The sequence below is a fragment of the Cherax quadricarinatus genome, chromosome 17, assembly GCF_038502225.1.
Source record: "Cherax quadricarinatus isolate ZL_2023a chromosome 17, ASM3850222v1, whole genome shotgun sequence".
Taxonomy (NCBI): domain Eukaryota; kingdom Metazoa; phylum Arthropoda; class Malacostraca; order Decapoda; family Parastacidae; genus Cherax; species Cherax quadricarinatus.
Window position 1 is genome coordinate 46,675,882 of NC_091308.1, and position 15,473 is coordinate 46,691,354.

The following is a 15,473-nucleotide window of genomic DNA, read 5'->3' on the forward strand; positions in this document are numbered from 1 at the left end:
ACATGTTATAAAATATTGTTAGGCACCAAGAAAGCCACTAGCATTCCTGAGCATGCTAGCGAGTAACTCAAATTTCTCCTCGTTAAACATCACCATTGCTTTGTGTGGGCCTCTGGACAACCTGGCTTACGTCAGCTTTGAGGATGATGCTGTGCTATGATTGGCATCTCTAAGTCATGATGAATGGTTTGAAAAACCGACATGTTGAAGATTGAGACACTTATGCAGCATATGGGAATCTTTATTCAGGAAACGTTTCGCCACACAGTGGCTTCATCAGTCCAATACAAAGAGGAAGGCGTAAGGAGAGGAGGAGAATGAGGTAATCAGTCCCTCAACCTGGAGTCGATGTGTTCAGTCCATCAATCTTGTAGAATGTACAGCATAGGGCCGTAGACGTGGCTTATATACTGTAGTGAGGTGACGTGAAGCAGGTGGAGGCGGGGTCATAGTGGTACCATCCACTAGTCGAAGTAGGTCTTCGTCCAAAGGTTGAACAAGTGTTGAAGAATTCTTTGTAACAAGATCCCATGATGCTGCAGTGTCTGACAGTTTTGACAAACGTTTGAAAAACCGACAAGTTCAAGATTGAGACACTTATGCAGCATATGGGAATCTTTATTCAGGAAACGTTTCGCCACTGTGTGGCGAAACGTTTCCTGAATAAAGTTTCCCATATGCTGCATAAGTGTCTCAATCTTCAACATTGCTGTCTTGGTTTAAGGTTGCTGCTCACCATAACCCCCAAGTCCTTTTCGCAATCTGTATGGCTAAGTTCTACATCATTTAACTTACAAGTACTAGGGTTATGGGCACTCCCGAGCTTCAGAACCTTGCATTTATCTACATTAAACTACATTAAACTGTATAGTAGTTCAAGTCTACTATACAGCCATTTTAAATGACGATGTTGCCTGTTGATTTAAAACGAAGTTGTCGTAAATTGTATGTATGGTGTTTCCTGACTAAATTTTTTTTTTGTAATCTACTCTCAGGCGCCGCTTCTGGTATACTTCCGTTTCTATTGTTTTTCAATTTCATAACTGGAATGTAAACAACAAATAATTGATATCTGGTGCAGGATTTTTCTAATCTTTCAGAGCAGTTTAGCGAATTAGGTTAGTGACGATGTTGATGTGGATACGAGGATAAATGACGATTCTGATGTGGATACGAGGATAAATGACGATGCTGATGTGGATACGAGGATAAATGACGATGCTGATGTGGGTACGAGGATAAATGACGATGCTGATGTGGATACGAGGATAAATGACGATTCTGATGTGGATACGAGGATAAATGACGATGCTGATGTGGATACGAGGATAAATGACGATTCTGATGTGGATACGAGGATAAATGACGATTCTGATGTGGATACGAGGATAAATGACGATTCTGATGTGGATACGAGGATAAATGACGATTCTGATGTGGGTACGAGGATAAATGACGATTCTAATGTGGGTACGAGGATAAATGACGATTCTGATGTGGATACGAGGATAAATGACGATTCTGATGTGGATACGAGGATAAATGACGATGCTGATGTGGATACGAGGATAAATGACGATTCTGATGTGGATACGAGGATAAATGACGATTCTGATGTGGATACGAGGATAAATGACGATGGTGATGTGGGTACGAGGATAAATGACGATTCTGATGTGGATACGAGGATAAATGACGATTCTGATGTGGATACGAGGATAAATGACGATGGTGATGTGGATACGAGGATAAATGACGATTCTGATGTGGATACGAGGATAAATGACGATTCTGATGTGGATACGAGGATAAATGACGATGGTGATGTGGATACGAGGATAAATGACGATTCTGATGTGGATACGAGGATAAATGACGATTCTGATGTGGATACGAGGATAAATGACGATGTTGATGTGTATACGAGGATAAATGACGATTCTGATGTGGGTACGAGGATAAATGACGATTCTGATGTGGGTACGAGGATAAATGACGATGCTGATGTGGATACGAGGATAAATGACGATGTTGATGTGTATACGAGGATAAATGACGATTCTGATGTGGGTACGAGGATAAATGACGATTCTGATGTGGGTACGAGGATAAATGACGATTCTGATGTGGATACGAGGATAAATGACGATGGTGATGTGGGTACGAGGATAAAAGTTGTTTTGAATCCTAATGCTTCTACCAATATTAATAAATGATTTTAACAGTCCTGTACAACAATGTGAGTCTTACAGGACCAATGTTTGCGATTTTTTTTTAGCTTTGTTCCATCAGACCGGACCGCGGGGGCGTTGACCCCCGGAACCCTGTCCAGGTATCTCCAGGCATCATTCTGTATCCTCACACTTGTAATAAAGTTGGTAGAATTACCGACAATATGTAAAGTAAAAGGACACAAGTGCAACTAATGTGACATTTATTGTGGCAACGTTTCGCTCTCCAGGAGCTTTATCAAGCCATTACAAACAATACATGGACACAGAGGGTATATAAAGGCTCAGAGTGAGCCTTTAATACTAGTGTAATACTAGGTGTAATACTAGTGTTACCTCACTAGTATTACACCTCACTCTGAGCCTTTATATACCCTCTGTGTCCATGTATTGTTTGTAATGGCTTGATAAAGCTCCTGGAGAGCGAAACGTTGCCACAATAAATGTCACATTAGTTGCACTTGTGTCCTTTTACTTTACATCCTCACACTTCTCTAGGTCCAAAATATCGTTGGTTCTGTAATTTGCTTGTAATCGTATTACAATTTCGTGAGTCATGCCGACTCTCAGGACATTAATAAAGTGAACTTCATTGTTTATGTTGTGTTCTAGTAATTTATTTATGTTATCTCCCCAAAATGTCGTTTAATTTGTGCTATTTAAACGGTAGTTTTCGTTAGTACATTTATATTGTTGTCTTTTATTATTGTTTTCTGTATACATCGTTGTTCTCTCACGTTCTTGTTATTTCATCAGTGGTGCGGATGCTCAATTTCCCGTGTTCCACAGCCACGTAATTTTCCTCGAGTACCTAGTGCAGGCGGCCCCGCTTTACAGCACTTTAGTTTCGATAATGCAGCGGTTTTCAGTTATACCCATTTTTCATTTATTTAAGATTTCGTACAGTAAATACATTCACCACTTACTCTAAGCTAAGAACAAAAATATTTTAAGTAATGTGTGTACCGTATATGCATTTTTAAGACCTAGTTCTCTTGGTCACATATAAAAATAGAGCTAGGCCTAAAAAATGTTATCAGGCTATGTTTTATATGTAAAGTGTAAAAAAGTGGTATGTTTCACTTTACAGCGATTTTTGCTTTACAGCAGTAGCCCAGAACCTAACCTGCTGTATAAGCGGGACCTGCCTCTAATTTCAGTGTTAGTCTTCTACTCCTTTGAATTCGCTTCTCTATTCTTAAAAAAGCTCTGTCTTTAAGTGGATCCAAAACTATGTCGCAACAGTCAGTCGTATCACCTTAAGTAGATTTTGTTGTCATGTTAGAAGAGTGGAATTATGTCAGTAGTTATGGATGTTGTGGGATGATGATTATTTAGCCTGACTCTACATATAGCAGGTGGGAATACAGCAATCCAGGAAGGCACTATAGTATTTTTCTGTGTTGTGTTAAATGGAAATCTGTTAGAAGTTTTGCTGATGTTTTCTTAATGTCTTACGAAAATATAAGATGACAAGCAAATATTACAAACTTTTGCTTGGCCTCAATACATCCTTAAATTTACTGTCCTGTGTTTCATTATAATCTCTTTGCAATTTAGATGCCTGGTCTGAGACCGGGCCACGGAAGCATTGGTGCTCAGATATCAAATATTTACAACATATTTCCTGGTCTCCCTCCTCAGCCTACTGCGACCAGACCAACTCGCTGGGGTACGTGTGTTCACTACTGACTGGGGACGCTCAGCTGCACTCAATGTTCCGTCTGAGTGCCGAACCTGTACCATGCCCCTTCCCGCACACCTACACCTTCACCTACAACCGGGGCCACGCTGAGTGCACCTACCCACTCAGCACTGTCGACTCTTGCACCGAGGACTGGAGGATACTCTTCCGCTACCAAGCCTGTCCAGACATACAAGGCACCGAGAGCACAAGTAAGTCCATTATTCGCCTGCATTTGTGAGTGCATGAATTTACATGAGCAGAATTATTATATTTTCATAGAACTTTAAGCCTGTGTGAGACATTCAGCACATGGAGAACATAAAATGGATCAGCACTGTAGTAGGACTACTGGCCAGTACTAGGTAGATCTCACTTACCCAACGCTTTCTACTTATGCATATAGAAAGAATACCCAACGCGGTAGCCCAGTGGTGAGAGTCACGCCTCTCACCACTGTGGTCCGGGGTTCGAGACCCAGACGAACTACTACTACATCTAGCCAGAATCCTTCTACTTGTCGGCTGACAGAACCTAAAAGTAGAACAATAACAGACAAGTGCAACAAAGACACATGCGCAGTTCAAGACATTTACTGAGGAAACTTGCAGACACAACTGACTTCTTCACTACTTCAGGTGAAACTTCTCCTCAGTTCTGTAAATGTCTTGAGCTGCGCATGTGTATATACGTACTGTGTGTGTGTGTGTGTGTGTGTGTGTGTGTGTGTGTGTGTGTGTGTGTGTGTGTGTGTGTGTGTGTGTGTGTGTGTGTACTCACCTAGTTGTGGTTGCAGGGGTCGATCACAGCTTGCCCCACCTCTTCACTGGTTGCTACTAGGTCACTCTCCCTGCTTCATGAGCATTATCATACTTCTCCTTAAAGCTGTGTATAGATCGTGTGTGCATGCATGCATGTGTGTGTGTGTGTGTGTGTGTGTGTGTGTGTGTGTGTGTGCTCACCTAATTGTACTCGCCTATTTGTGGTTGCAGGGGTCGACTCATAGCTCCTGGCCCTGCCTCTTCACTGATCGCTACTTGGTCGTCTCTCTCCCTGCTCCATGAGCTTTATCAAACCTGTGGATGGATCCTGTCTCCACTACATCACTTTCCAGACTATTTCGCTTCCTGACAACTCTATGACTGAAGAAATACTTCCTAACATCCCTTTGACTCATCTGAGTCTTCAACTTCCAATTGTGATCCCTTGTTTCTGTGTCCCATCACAGGAATATCCTGTCTGTCCACCTTGTCAGTTCCTTGCAGTATTTTGTATGTCATTATCATATCTCCCCTAACCCTCCTGTCCTCCATTGTCGTCAGGCCGATTTCTCTTAACTTTTCTTCGTAGGACATTTCCCTTAGCTCTGGAACTAGTCTTGTTGCAAATCTTTGCACACTCTTGAAGTACTTGACCAGGTGTGAATTCCAAACTGGCACTGCATACTCCAGTATGGGCCTGACGTACACGCTGTACAGAGTCTTGAACGATTCCTTACTGAGGTATCAGAACGCTATTCTCAGGTTTGCCAGGCGCCCATATGCTGCAGCAGTTATTTGGTTGATGTGCGCCTCAGGAGATGTGCTCGGTATTAAACTCACCCCACGATCCCTTTCTTTGAGTGAGGTTTGCAGTCTTTGGTCACCTAGCCTGTACCCTGTGTGCGGTCTTCTTTGCCCTTGCCCGATCTTCATGACTTTGCATTTGGCGGGGTTAAATCCGAGGAGCCAGTTGCTGGACCAGGCTTCCAGCATGTACGGGTCTCTTTGTAGTCGTACCTGATCCTCATCTGATTTAATTCTCCTCATTAACTTCGCATCATCTGGAAACAGGAACACTTCTGAGTCTATCTTTTCCGTCATATCATTCACATATACCAAAAATAGCACTGGTCCTGGGACTGACACCCTGTGGAACCCCGCTCGTCGCAGGCGCCCACTCTGACACCTCATCACGTACCATGACTCGTTGTTGCCTCTCTGTCAGGTATTCTCTGATCCATTGCAGTGCCCTTCCTGTTATGCGTGCCTGATCCTCTAGCTTTTGCACTAATCTCTTGTGAGGAATTGTGTCGAAGGCCTTCTTGCAATCCAAGAAAATGCAATGTACCCACCTCTCTCTCGTGTCTTGCTTCCGTTACCTTGTCATAAAACTCCAGTAGGTTTGTGACACAGGATTTTCCTTCTCTGAATCCATGCTGGCTGTTGTTCACAAGGTGCTCCACCACTCTCCTCCTGATAATCTTCTACATGACTTTACATACTATACACGTCAGTGACACTGGTCTGTAGTTTAGTGCTTCTTGTCTGTCTCCATTGGCCGTGTGTGTGTGTGTGTGTGTGTGTACTCACCTATTTGTGGTTGCAGGGGTCGAGCCATAGCTCCTGGCCCCGCCTCTTCGCTGATTGCTACTAGGTCCTCTCTCCCCCTGCTCCATGAGCTTTATCATACCTCGCCTTAAAACTATGTATGGTTCCCGCCTCCACTACGTCACTTTCTAGGCTATTCCACGGCCTGACTACTCTATGACTGAAGAAATACTTCCTAACATCCCTTTGATTCATCTGTGTCTTCAACTTCCAATTGTGACCTCTTGTGTCTGTGTCCCTTCTCTGGAACATCCCGTCTTTGTCCACCTTGTCTATTCCGCACAGTATGTTATATGTCGTTATCATGTCTCCCCTGACCCTCCTGTCCTCCAGTGTCGTCAGGCCGATTTCCCTCAACCTTTCTTCGTAGGACAATCCCCGTAGCTCTGGGATTAGTCTTGTTGCAAACCTTTGCACTTTCTCTAATTTCTTGACGTGCTTGACTAGGTGTGGATTCCAAACTGGTGCTGCATACTCCAGTATGGGCCTGACGTAAATGGTATACAGAGTCTTAAACGAATCCTTACTGAGGTATCGGAACGCTATCCGTAGGTTTGCCAGGCGCCCGTATGCTGCAGCAGTTATCTGATTGATGTGCTCCTCAGGAGATATGCTCGGTATTATACTCACCCCCAGATCTTTTTCCTTGAGTGAGGTTTGCAGTCTTTGGCCATCTAAACTATATTGTGTCTGCGGTCTTCTTTGCCCTTCCCCAATCTTCATGACTTTGCATTTGGCAGGGTTAAACTCAAGGAGCCAGTTGCTGGACCAGGCTTGTAGCCTGTCCAGGTCTCTTTGTACTCCTGCCTGATCCTCATCCGATTTGATTCTTCTCATGAACTTCACATCATCTGTGTGTGTGTGTGTGTGTGTGTGTGTGTGTGTGTGTGTGTGTGTGTGTGTGTGTGTGTGTGTATGTGTGAAATGTAAGAGTAACCATCACAATCATGAGGTAGTGTGTTAATGCTGATATTTTTAAGCGCAAATATAATGTTAATAATATATAATAATCAGTTGTTGAGGAACCATTTACTTATCTTGCACTTATCACTGCAGTAATTCATTTATATGTTGGCCTTCCAGTATCTTCAGTTGTTTAAATATCTAATTATATTTATCCTTTTTCATTTAAATAGCATTTTGTCCCTACGGACGCTAGGCTGGTGAGGTGGTCAGGGGTTTATATCATATTGTCTGTCACAAATGTTCGTGTATGATAGTGGGTTGTTCTTGGTGTTCCATGTGACTTACCGTGTGTTATGTCACCAGCGGAGGAGCTGGTGTGTCTGGCTGCCTGGAAGGAAGGCAGCAACCGCTACCTGGTGGGCAAGTCTGACCACTCACTCGCCACCTCTGATGAAGACAGGTGAGTCTCCCACCTTGATAAAGCCATACGATTGCTACTACAACTTTTGCTGCTACAACTTTTGCTACTACAACTTTTGCTGCTACAACTTTTGCTACTACTGCTTTAATTACTTCTACTGTTTTTCGGCCGTTGTTGCTGCTACTGTCACTTCCTCTGCTTCTGCTACAACTTTTCAAATCTAAGGCTCGTGTTGCAGAAACATTAGCAGCTGCCGTTGTTAATGTTTCTGCTGCTTATTATACCGCTGTTTCTCCTACTGCTGCTGCTTCTGCTACAGATGCTTCTACTGTAGCAGTAGGGGAAGCAGCAGATGCTCCTGCTGTTACTGTTTCAGCTATTGCTTTGATTCCTTATGCTACTGATACTTTTGTTACTGCAACTTTTAAAGTAACGGATATTTTTCTCCCGCTTCTTCTGGTACCGCCGCTCAGAGTGACGATAATTGTAGCGATGGAGGCCAATATTACTGCTTTTTTTTTGTCTTCCTGGTCTTCCTGAATGTAGTAATAGTGGTGATGGTGATAGTGATGGTAATAATGGTATTAACATTGTCAATGGTGGTGGTGATGCTGGGGGAGGCGGGAGTAAGGGGATGAGGAGGAAAATAAATGTAATCGAACTGGCCAACAAACAAGAAGAGACTGTGGGGGGCAGCGAGTTATTAGCTCCCTTAAGGTTTGCTATACTAATAGTACGAGCGTAAGAAATAAGATAGATAAGCTAAGATTAAGTGTGCAAGAAGCATAGATATTATTGCTATAACAGAGACCTGGTTCAGCCTGAAAGAGGAATGCCTTCTGAATGCCACATACAAGGCGTTAAATTGTTCCACACTATTAGGGTCAACAGGAAAGGTGGTGGAGTGGCTATGTATGTCAAGAGATAATTTAAATTGCTGCGTTAGACATTATTTAAAATTAGAAACGTCAGACACTGAATCTTGGGTGTGATTTGCAGGCTTCTAAACCTTGATAGGGAATGCAGTCAACTTTTATGGGACGAAATTACTAAGGCATCTAGATACGAAAATGTTGTATTGATAAGAGATTCTGACTTTAGAGAGATTGATTAGAGCATGAAAGAATATCTTGAGTCTAGCAACTTTCTTGATGCGATTCAGGATTTATTTTTAAACAATCTTGATTTGGTTCTTGCCAACAAGAAATCGCTAATAATCTTGAGGTTAATAATGATCTTGGGGAAAGAGATCACAAATCACTAAGTGACAATATATAATAACTACAGCTAAGTCATGGTCCTTGACTTTCGCTAGGCCAATTTTATAGGACTGATAAATTATTTGGGTGGGTTGAACTGGTGTGATCTGACAGGTCATTACCGTGTAAGTCAAACAAAAATGACCCTAAATGGATTAACAATAGATTAAAACACCTCGTAGGTTAAAAGAGAAGCATTTACAGGAGAATCAAGAGGGGGTGATTGACACTTAAGAAAATATATTAAAAACAAAAATAAAAAAGGAATAAGAAAACCCAAAACAGATTATGACGTCAAAGTCGCAAAGGATTCGAGACTTAACCCAAAAGGTTTTTTTCAGGTATATAAGAGTAAGATTAGGGACAAGAAATGGTCACTTAAAAGTTGCTCCAGTCAGGTTACCGTCAGTGACAAAGAAATGTGTAACATCTTCAACACATATTTCCTTTCAGATTTTTAGGCTAAAAGCTACTAGAGAAATTCCAGAAATAAAAAATATAGGTTAGGACGAAAATAAGTTATGCGCGATCAAAGTCACTAGTGACATGGTTCTTAGACAAATAGATTAACACCTAACAAATCCCCGGGCCCAGATGAACTGTTCTCAAGGGTTATAAAGGAATGTGAGGAGGAACTTAGCAAACCATTGACTAATCTTTTCAACATATCACTGCAAACTGACATAAGTGGAGAATGACAAATGTAATAAGTATCTACAAAGCAGGAGACAGGTCATTAGCTTCAAATTATAGACCAATTATCCTATCCTCCATTGTTGGAAATTGATGAAATCAATGATGGACTGACTACATCATGTTTACCTCGCCATTTCTGCTGCGTCCAGTTTATCAACCTCTGTATTTGACTGAGGAAGTCTTCCGTGTGGGCCACACATTTCAGCCAACAATAAAGATATCTAACAGATGCACACTTGGGTATCTTCACTGCAGCAACGTCTCGCCTGAGCAACAGACTGTATCACTGCAGCAACAGACTGTATCACTGCAGCAACAAACTGTATCACTGCAGCAACAAACTGTATCACTGGAGCAACAAACTATATCACTGGATCAACAGACTTTATCACTGGAACAACAGACTGTATCACTGGAGCAACAGACTGGAGCAACAGGCTATATCACTGCAACAACAGACTATATCACTGCAGTAACACTGTATCACTGCAGCAACACTGTATCACTGCAGCAACAGACTGTATCACTGGAGCAACAGACTGTATCACTGGAGCAACAGGCTATATAACTGCAACAACAGACTGTATCACTGCAGCAACACTGTATCACTGCATTAACACCGTATCACTGCAGCAAGACTGTAGCAACAGACTGTATCACTGCAGCAACAGACTGTATCACTGCAGCAACACTGTATCACTGCAGCAACAGACTGTATCACTGCAGTAACACTGTATCACTGCAGCAACAGACTGTATCACTGCACTAACACTGTATCACTGCAGCAACAGACTGTATCACTGCAGTAACACTGTATCACTGCAGCAACAGACTGTATCACTGCAGAAGCAGACTGTATCACTGCAGCAACAGACTGTATCACTGCAGCAACAGACTGTATCACTGCAGCAACAGACTGTATCACTGCAGCAACAGACTGTATCACTGCAGCAACAGACTGTATCACTGCACTAACACTGTATCACTGCAGCAACAGACTGTATCACTGCACTAACACTGTATCACTGCAGCAACAGACTGTATCACTGTAGCAACAGACTGTATCACTGCACTAACACTGTATCACTGCAGCAATAGACTGTATCACTGCACTAACACTGTATCACTGCAGCAACAGACTGTATCACTGCACTAACACTGTATCACTGCAGCAACAGACTGTATCACTGCAGCAACAGACTGTATCACTGCAGCAACACTGTATCACTGCAGCAACAGACTGTATCACTGCACTAACACTGTATCACTGCAGCAACAGACTGTATCACTGCACTAACACTGTATCACTGCAGCAACAGACTGTATCACTGCAGCAACAGACTGTATCACTGCACTAACACTGTATCACTGGATTACAGCTGAATATTACACCGTAGTCAGAAGTCGTAATTTTTAGGGATGGGACGATACCAAAATTTTTTTGGCCGACACTGATACCCAGTTTTCGGCCGGTATCGATACCCTGTTTTATATTTATAATGACTATATTCAAGTTATAAGGGAATGTTTATTGCACCATGGGTATTAAATAAGACAGGAAGGTTAAATATTAAATAACTTAATTTCATGGGGATGATAATGGTATTACATAATACTTGGCCAGTTGTGTTAGTTACTGCTTGTCAAGGGCACTTGTCGATAGTGTGTGTGTGTTAGTTACCATTTTGTCCTAGGCACATGTCGATTAGACACTAGGCCTGTTGTATATGTCTGTGCATGTGTGTGTGTGTGCGCGTATGCGTGTTGGTGTGTGTGTGTGTGTGTGTGTACTCACCTATTTGTACTCACCTATTTGTGGTTGCAGGGGTCGAGTCATAGCTCCTGGCCCCGCCTCTTCACTGATTGCTACTAGGTCCTCTCTCTCCCTGCTACATGAGCTTTATCATACCTCGCCTTAAAACTATGTATGGTTCCCGCCTCCACTACTTCACTTTCTAGACTATTCCATGACTTGACTACTCTATGACTGAAGAAATACTTCCTAAGTGTGTGTGTGTGTGTGTGTGTGTGTGTGTGTGTGTTACCATTTGGTCCTAGGCACATGTCGATTAGACACTAGGCCTGTTGTATGTGCATGCGTGTGTGTGTGTGTGTATGTCCGTGTGTGTGTGTGTGTGTGTGTGTGTGTGTGTGTGTGTGTGTGTGTACACTCGCCTAGTTGTACTCGCCTAGTTAAGATTGCAGGGGTCGATTCCGAGCTTCTGGCCCCGCCTCTTCACTGATCGCTACTAGGTCACTCTCCCTGAACCGTGAGCTTTATCATACCTCTGCTTAAAGCTATGTATGGATCCTGCCTCCACTACATCGCTTCCCAAACTATTCCACTTGCTGACTACTCTGTGGCTGAAGAAATACTGTGTGTGTGTGTGTGTGTGTGTGTGTGTGTGTGTGTGTGTGTGTGTGTGTGTGTGTGTGTGTGTGTGTTGTGTGTGTGTGTGTGTGTGTGTGTGTGTGTGTGTGTGTGTGTGTGTAACTCTCACAATCGTGAGTTACACATATAATATTTTAAAAAGTATCGCCTGATATCAGCTGTGTTTTAGCCGATACCATAAAAATGGCCCATAACCACCGATTCCGATACTTTAGTATATCCCTAGTAATTGTAAGGTGATCAGTCCCTCGGTCGTGATTGGTGGCGGTCAAGTCCCTCAAGCCTGAAGGCCTTGACTGCCTTTTATCAAGGCAGAGGGACTGATTGCCTTACAATTCAGAATTACTTCTACTGTCTCCAGTATCATATCCACACTGAAGATGCCCATGTGTTGCACAAGTCATATTTACTAACAGCAGCAGGAGAAGCACCACCAGGAACAAGAAAAACATAATAGCAAGAACAGCAACAAAAATAAAAACAAGACCTGCATCTGAATGTGACTGGTTGTTGACGTGTATAAAATTCCTCACGTGGGAACGTTCTTGATCGGTTTGGCAATTTAAGAAGATTCATGGATGACTCACCTCGTTCATAGGTCGCCCTGATGTACGTTCATAGGTCTCCCTGATGTACGTTCATAGGTCTCCCTGATGTACGTTCATAGGTCGCCCTGATGTACGTTCATAGGTCGCCCTGATGTACGTTCATAGGTCGCCCTGATGTTCGTTCATAGGTCTCCCTGATGTACGTTCATAGGTCGCCCTGATGTACGTTCATAGGTCTCCCTGATCTTTCATAGGTCGCCCTGATGTACGTTCATAGGTCTCCCTGATGTACGTTCATAGGTCGCCCTGATGTACGTTCATAGGTCGCCCTGATGTTCGTTCATAGGTCGCCCTGATGTTCGTTCATAGGTCTCCCTGATGTACGTTCATAGGTCTCCCTGATGTACGTTCATAGGTCGCCCTGATGTTCGTTCATAGGTCGCCCTGATGTTCGTTCATAGGTCGCCCTGATGTTCGTTCATAAATCGCCGTGATATTCGTTCATAGGTCGAGAAGCTGTTCATTCACAGGCAGACTCTAACATGCTCGTTCGCAGGTTAACTTGACGACCGTCCACACGTTGACTTACGTTGTGTCTGTATGTTGGGTTAAGTTGCGAGGTCATGGTAGAAATGAATTAAAAACCTTCATGACTCATTAATCTTAAATAAACAGAAACGAAGGTATTTGCTTAGACTGCAGTCTTTGTTTCACCGAATAAGCCAAGCGTATATTCATTATTGCAATAACTAGTCTGAACATAACGAAATAATATTTATCATTGATGTTATAGAATTCTTAATAAATTTTGACTGACCTGTAGTTGGTTTAGTAGGTTTAAGTTTCATTATATTACGTTAATTTTAGCCACGTGAATTGTGTACGTTAGTTTTAGTACAGAGTGAAAAATTTATAAAACACCAGAGGATATTATTCCTGTTTTGCCAGGAGTACGAGTCATTGATCCAGCCAGTAGCACTCTCCTTGGTGCTCCTCTCGGGTCCAGTGCTGCAGCTGATAGTTGGAGAAAAAAAACTTCATCGCGTAGGAGCAGATTTGACCATTTTATCTGTAAAATTGTGTGAAGTTTTATTCTTGGTAAACCACGTTAAAGAATGTCCAGTTTACCTCTTCTGGGCGGCATCTTAGGCCAGGACAGTACCTATCATGATTCATTTGTGTGTAGTTTGTGTGTGTTTATGTGTAGTTTGTGTGTAGTTCGTTTGTTGATGTAAAATAATAGAGAAAACTGAATCGGTGAAATCCGTGCCATAACTGGAGAATGACTCATCCGATTGGCTTCAAATTTCCAGCAATTGTGTGTCTTCCTGAACACGAGGCTCACTACCATTGAGTGTCATAAACCCCAATGTTCGAATTTTATTGAATAAACAGTGATATTTATTTTGTATTCAATAACTAAAGAATGCACTTCTGAGTGTTTTCAAAATATTATTGACGAGAAGTTCTACAAAACGAATGATCAGTTACTGAAGAATGACTTTTCTGGTCGGCTTCAAACTTTTATCATTTGTATGCTGTATTATAGCATAGCTTGTCACTTACTGTGAGCTGTGTAAATTTCAGTTTGCCAATTTTATTAAGGAAATTGCTTTCTCATGTGATAACTACATAATGCCTCTTCTGATTAGCTTCAAACCCTAAATGCTGGTGTGTCTTTGCAGGAAGTGTATTTGTAATTATTTGGGGTTGAATGGGGCCAGCATTGGAGTGGACGTCGGGGTGGACGTCGGGGTATGATGTCGCCATATGACGTTGGAGTAGATCTCCTGGCTTGAGTGTGGGGTTCAGCACTAGAAGTCTGGCTTAGGGCTAAGCACTAAAAGTCTGGGAATAGTTGTGTCGGCGTGGTGTGAGGTGGAGCCAAGGCTGGCTTGGGATGCTAGCAGGCGGCTGGCTTGGCGGCTGGGCGCTTCCCTGACCAAAGAGAACCTCGTAGCGACACTGATTAACCACCAAACGCGCTGATTGCAAGGTGTGAGAGGGAGGATGAAGGCACTGTGTGGTGTGTACTGTAGACTGTGGGGCGACCTGTCGCTGTGGCCACCCTAGACTCTGGACACAATTGGAAGGCAAACACACTGAACCACATTAAAAGGGCTCACCTCTCACTGCTGTACATTATATGACCGTAGCATAACACTGAAACAGGTGTGATGAGTTCCTGCTATGAGGTGAACATGTGACTACGAGTACAGAGGTGACGTCGTGACGATTATATCTAATACTAAATTGAATATAGACGAAAAGATGCCTCTGGCACCATGCAGTGTGTTGGGATGGACCTGGACGCTGTAAATGCGTGAATGCAGCCGATGTAGAGCGATGTGTTGGGACGAATACAGCCACCAATTTGTAATGACGGTGTGTAAAGGTAGCTGATATGGCATAATCCATCTTTCGTAATAAACAATCGATCCTTCTGTTTATTCATTGGCGGGTTCATTTGGGGTTTGTAGAGTATATGGTTTTGAGGAAGGTAAGAATTTAATAAGATTTAATGCTAAAGCTTCTGAACTGTAGGTAAGGTGTTCACTTGGGTTACAGTTGTTGCCTCTGACGGAATCATGTGCACAGGTAGTTTCCGATCCTTCTCTGTTAAATGTCCCGTTGCCTAAGTGGTAGAGCGCATGCACACACACACACGCACAGATCACAATCATGCTATCCTAACACAAACCACAATCCACATCCACAGCTCCCACCCAACACTCAGCTATAGAATCCCACAGTACACTGCCAGGTCCTCCACCCTCACAGACCCCCTAAAACACAGTGTTGGAGAGGAAACTGAAGGTATGGTACACCAGCACTGATGGAATAATAAATAAGTGGGAGGAGTGGCACGAAAGAGTCAGAGGCATCACCGGACATCCTAGCTCTCACAGAAACCAAGCTCACAGGGATGATAACAGATGCCATCTTTCCATCGGGATATCAGATGCT

General features: G+C 42.9%; 1 protein-coding gene across 1 annotated transcript in view; it reads left to right on the forward strand.

Moving 5' to 3' along the window:
• LOC138852841 (uncharacterized) overlaps window positions 1-15,473 on the forward strand; it is a gene marked incomplete at its 3' end in the record, with an annotated part of 1,165,962 nt that overhangs the window by 1,028,323 nt on the left and 122,166 nt on the right. The window contains 2 exon segments of the mRNA XM_070086012.1: window positions 3,876-4,127; window positions 7,554-7,650. Coding sequence (XP_069942113.1) covers window positions 3,876-4,127; window positions 7,554-7,650 — 349 coding nt within the window.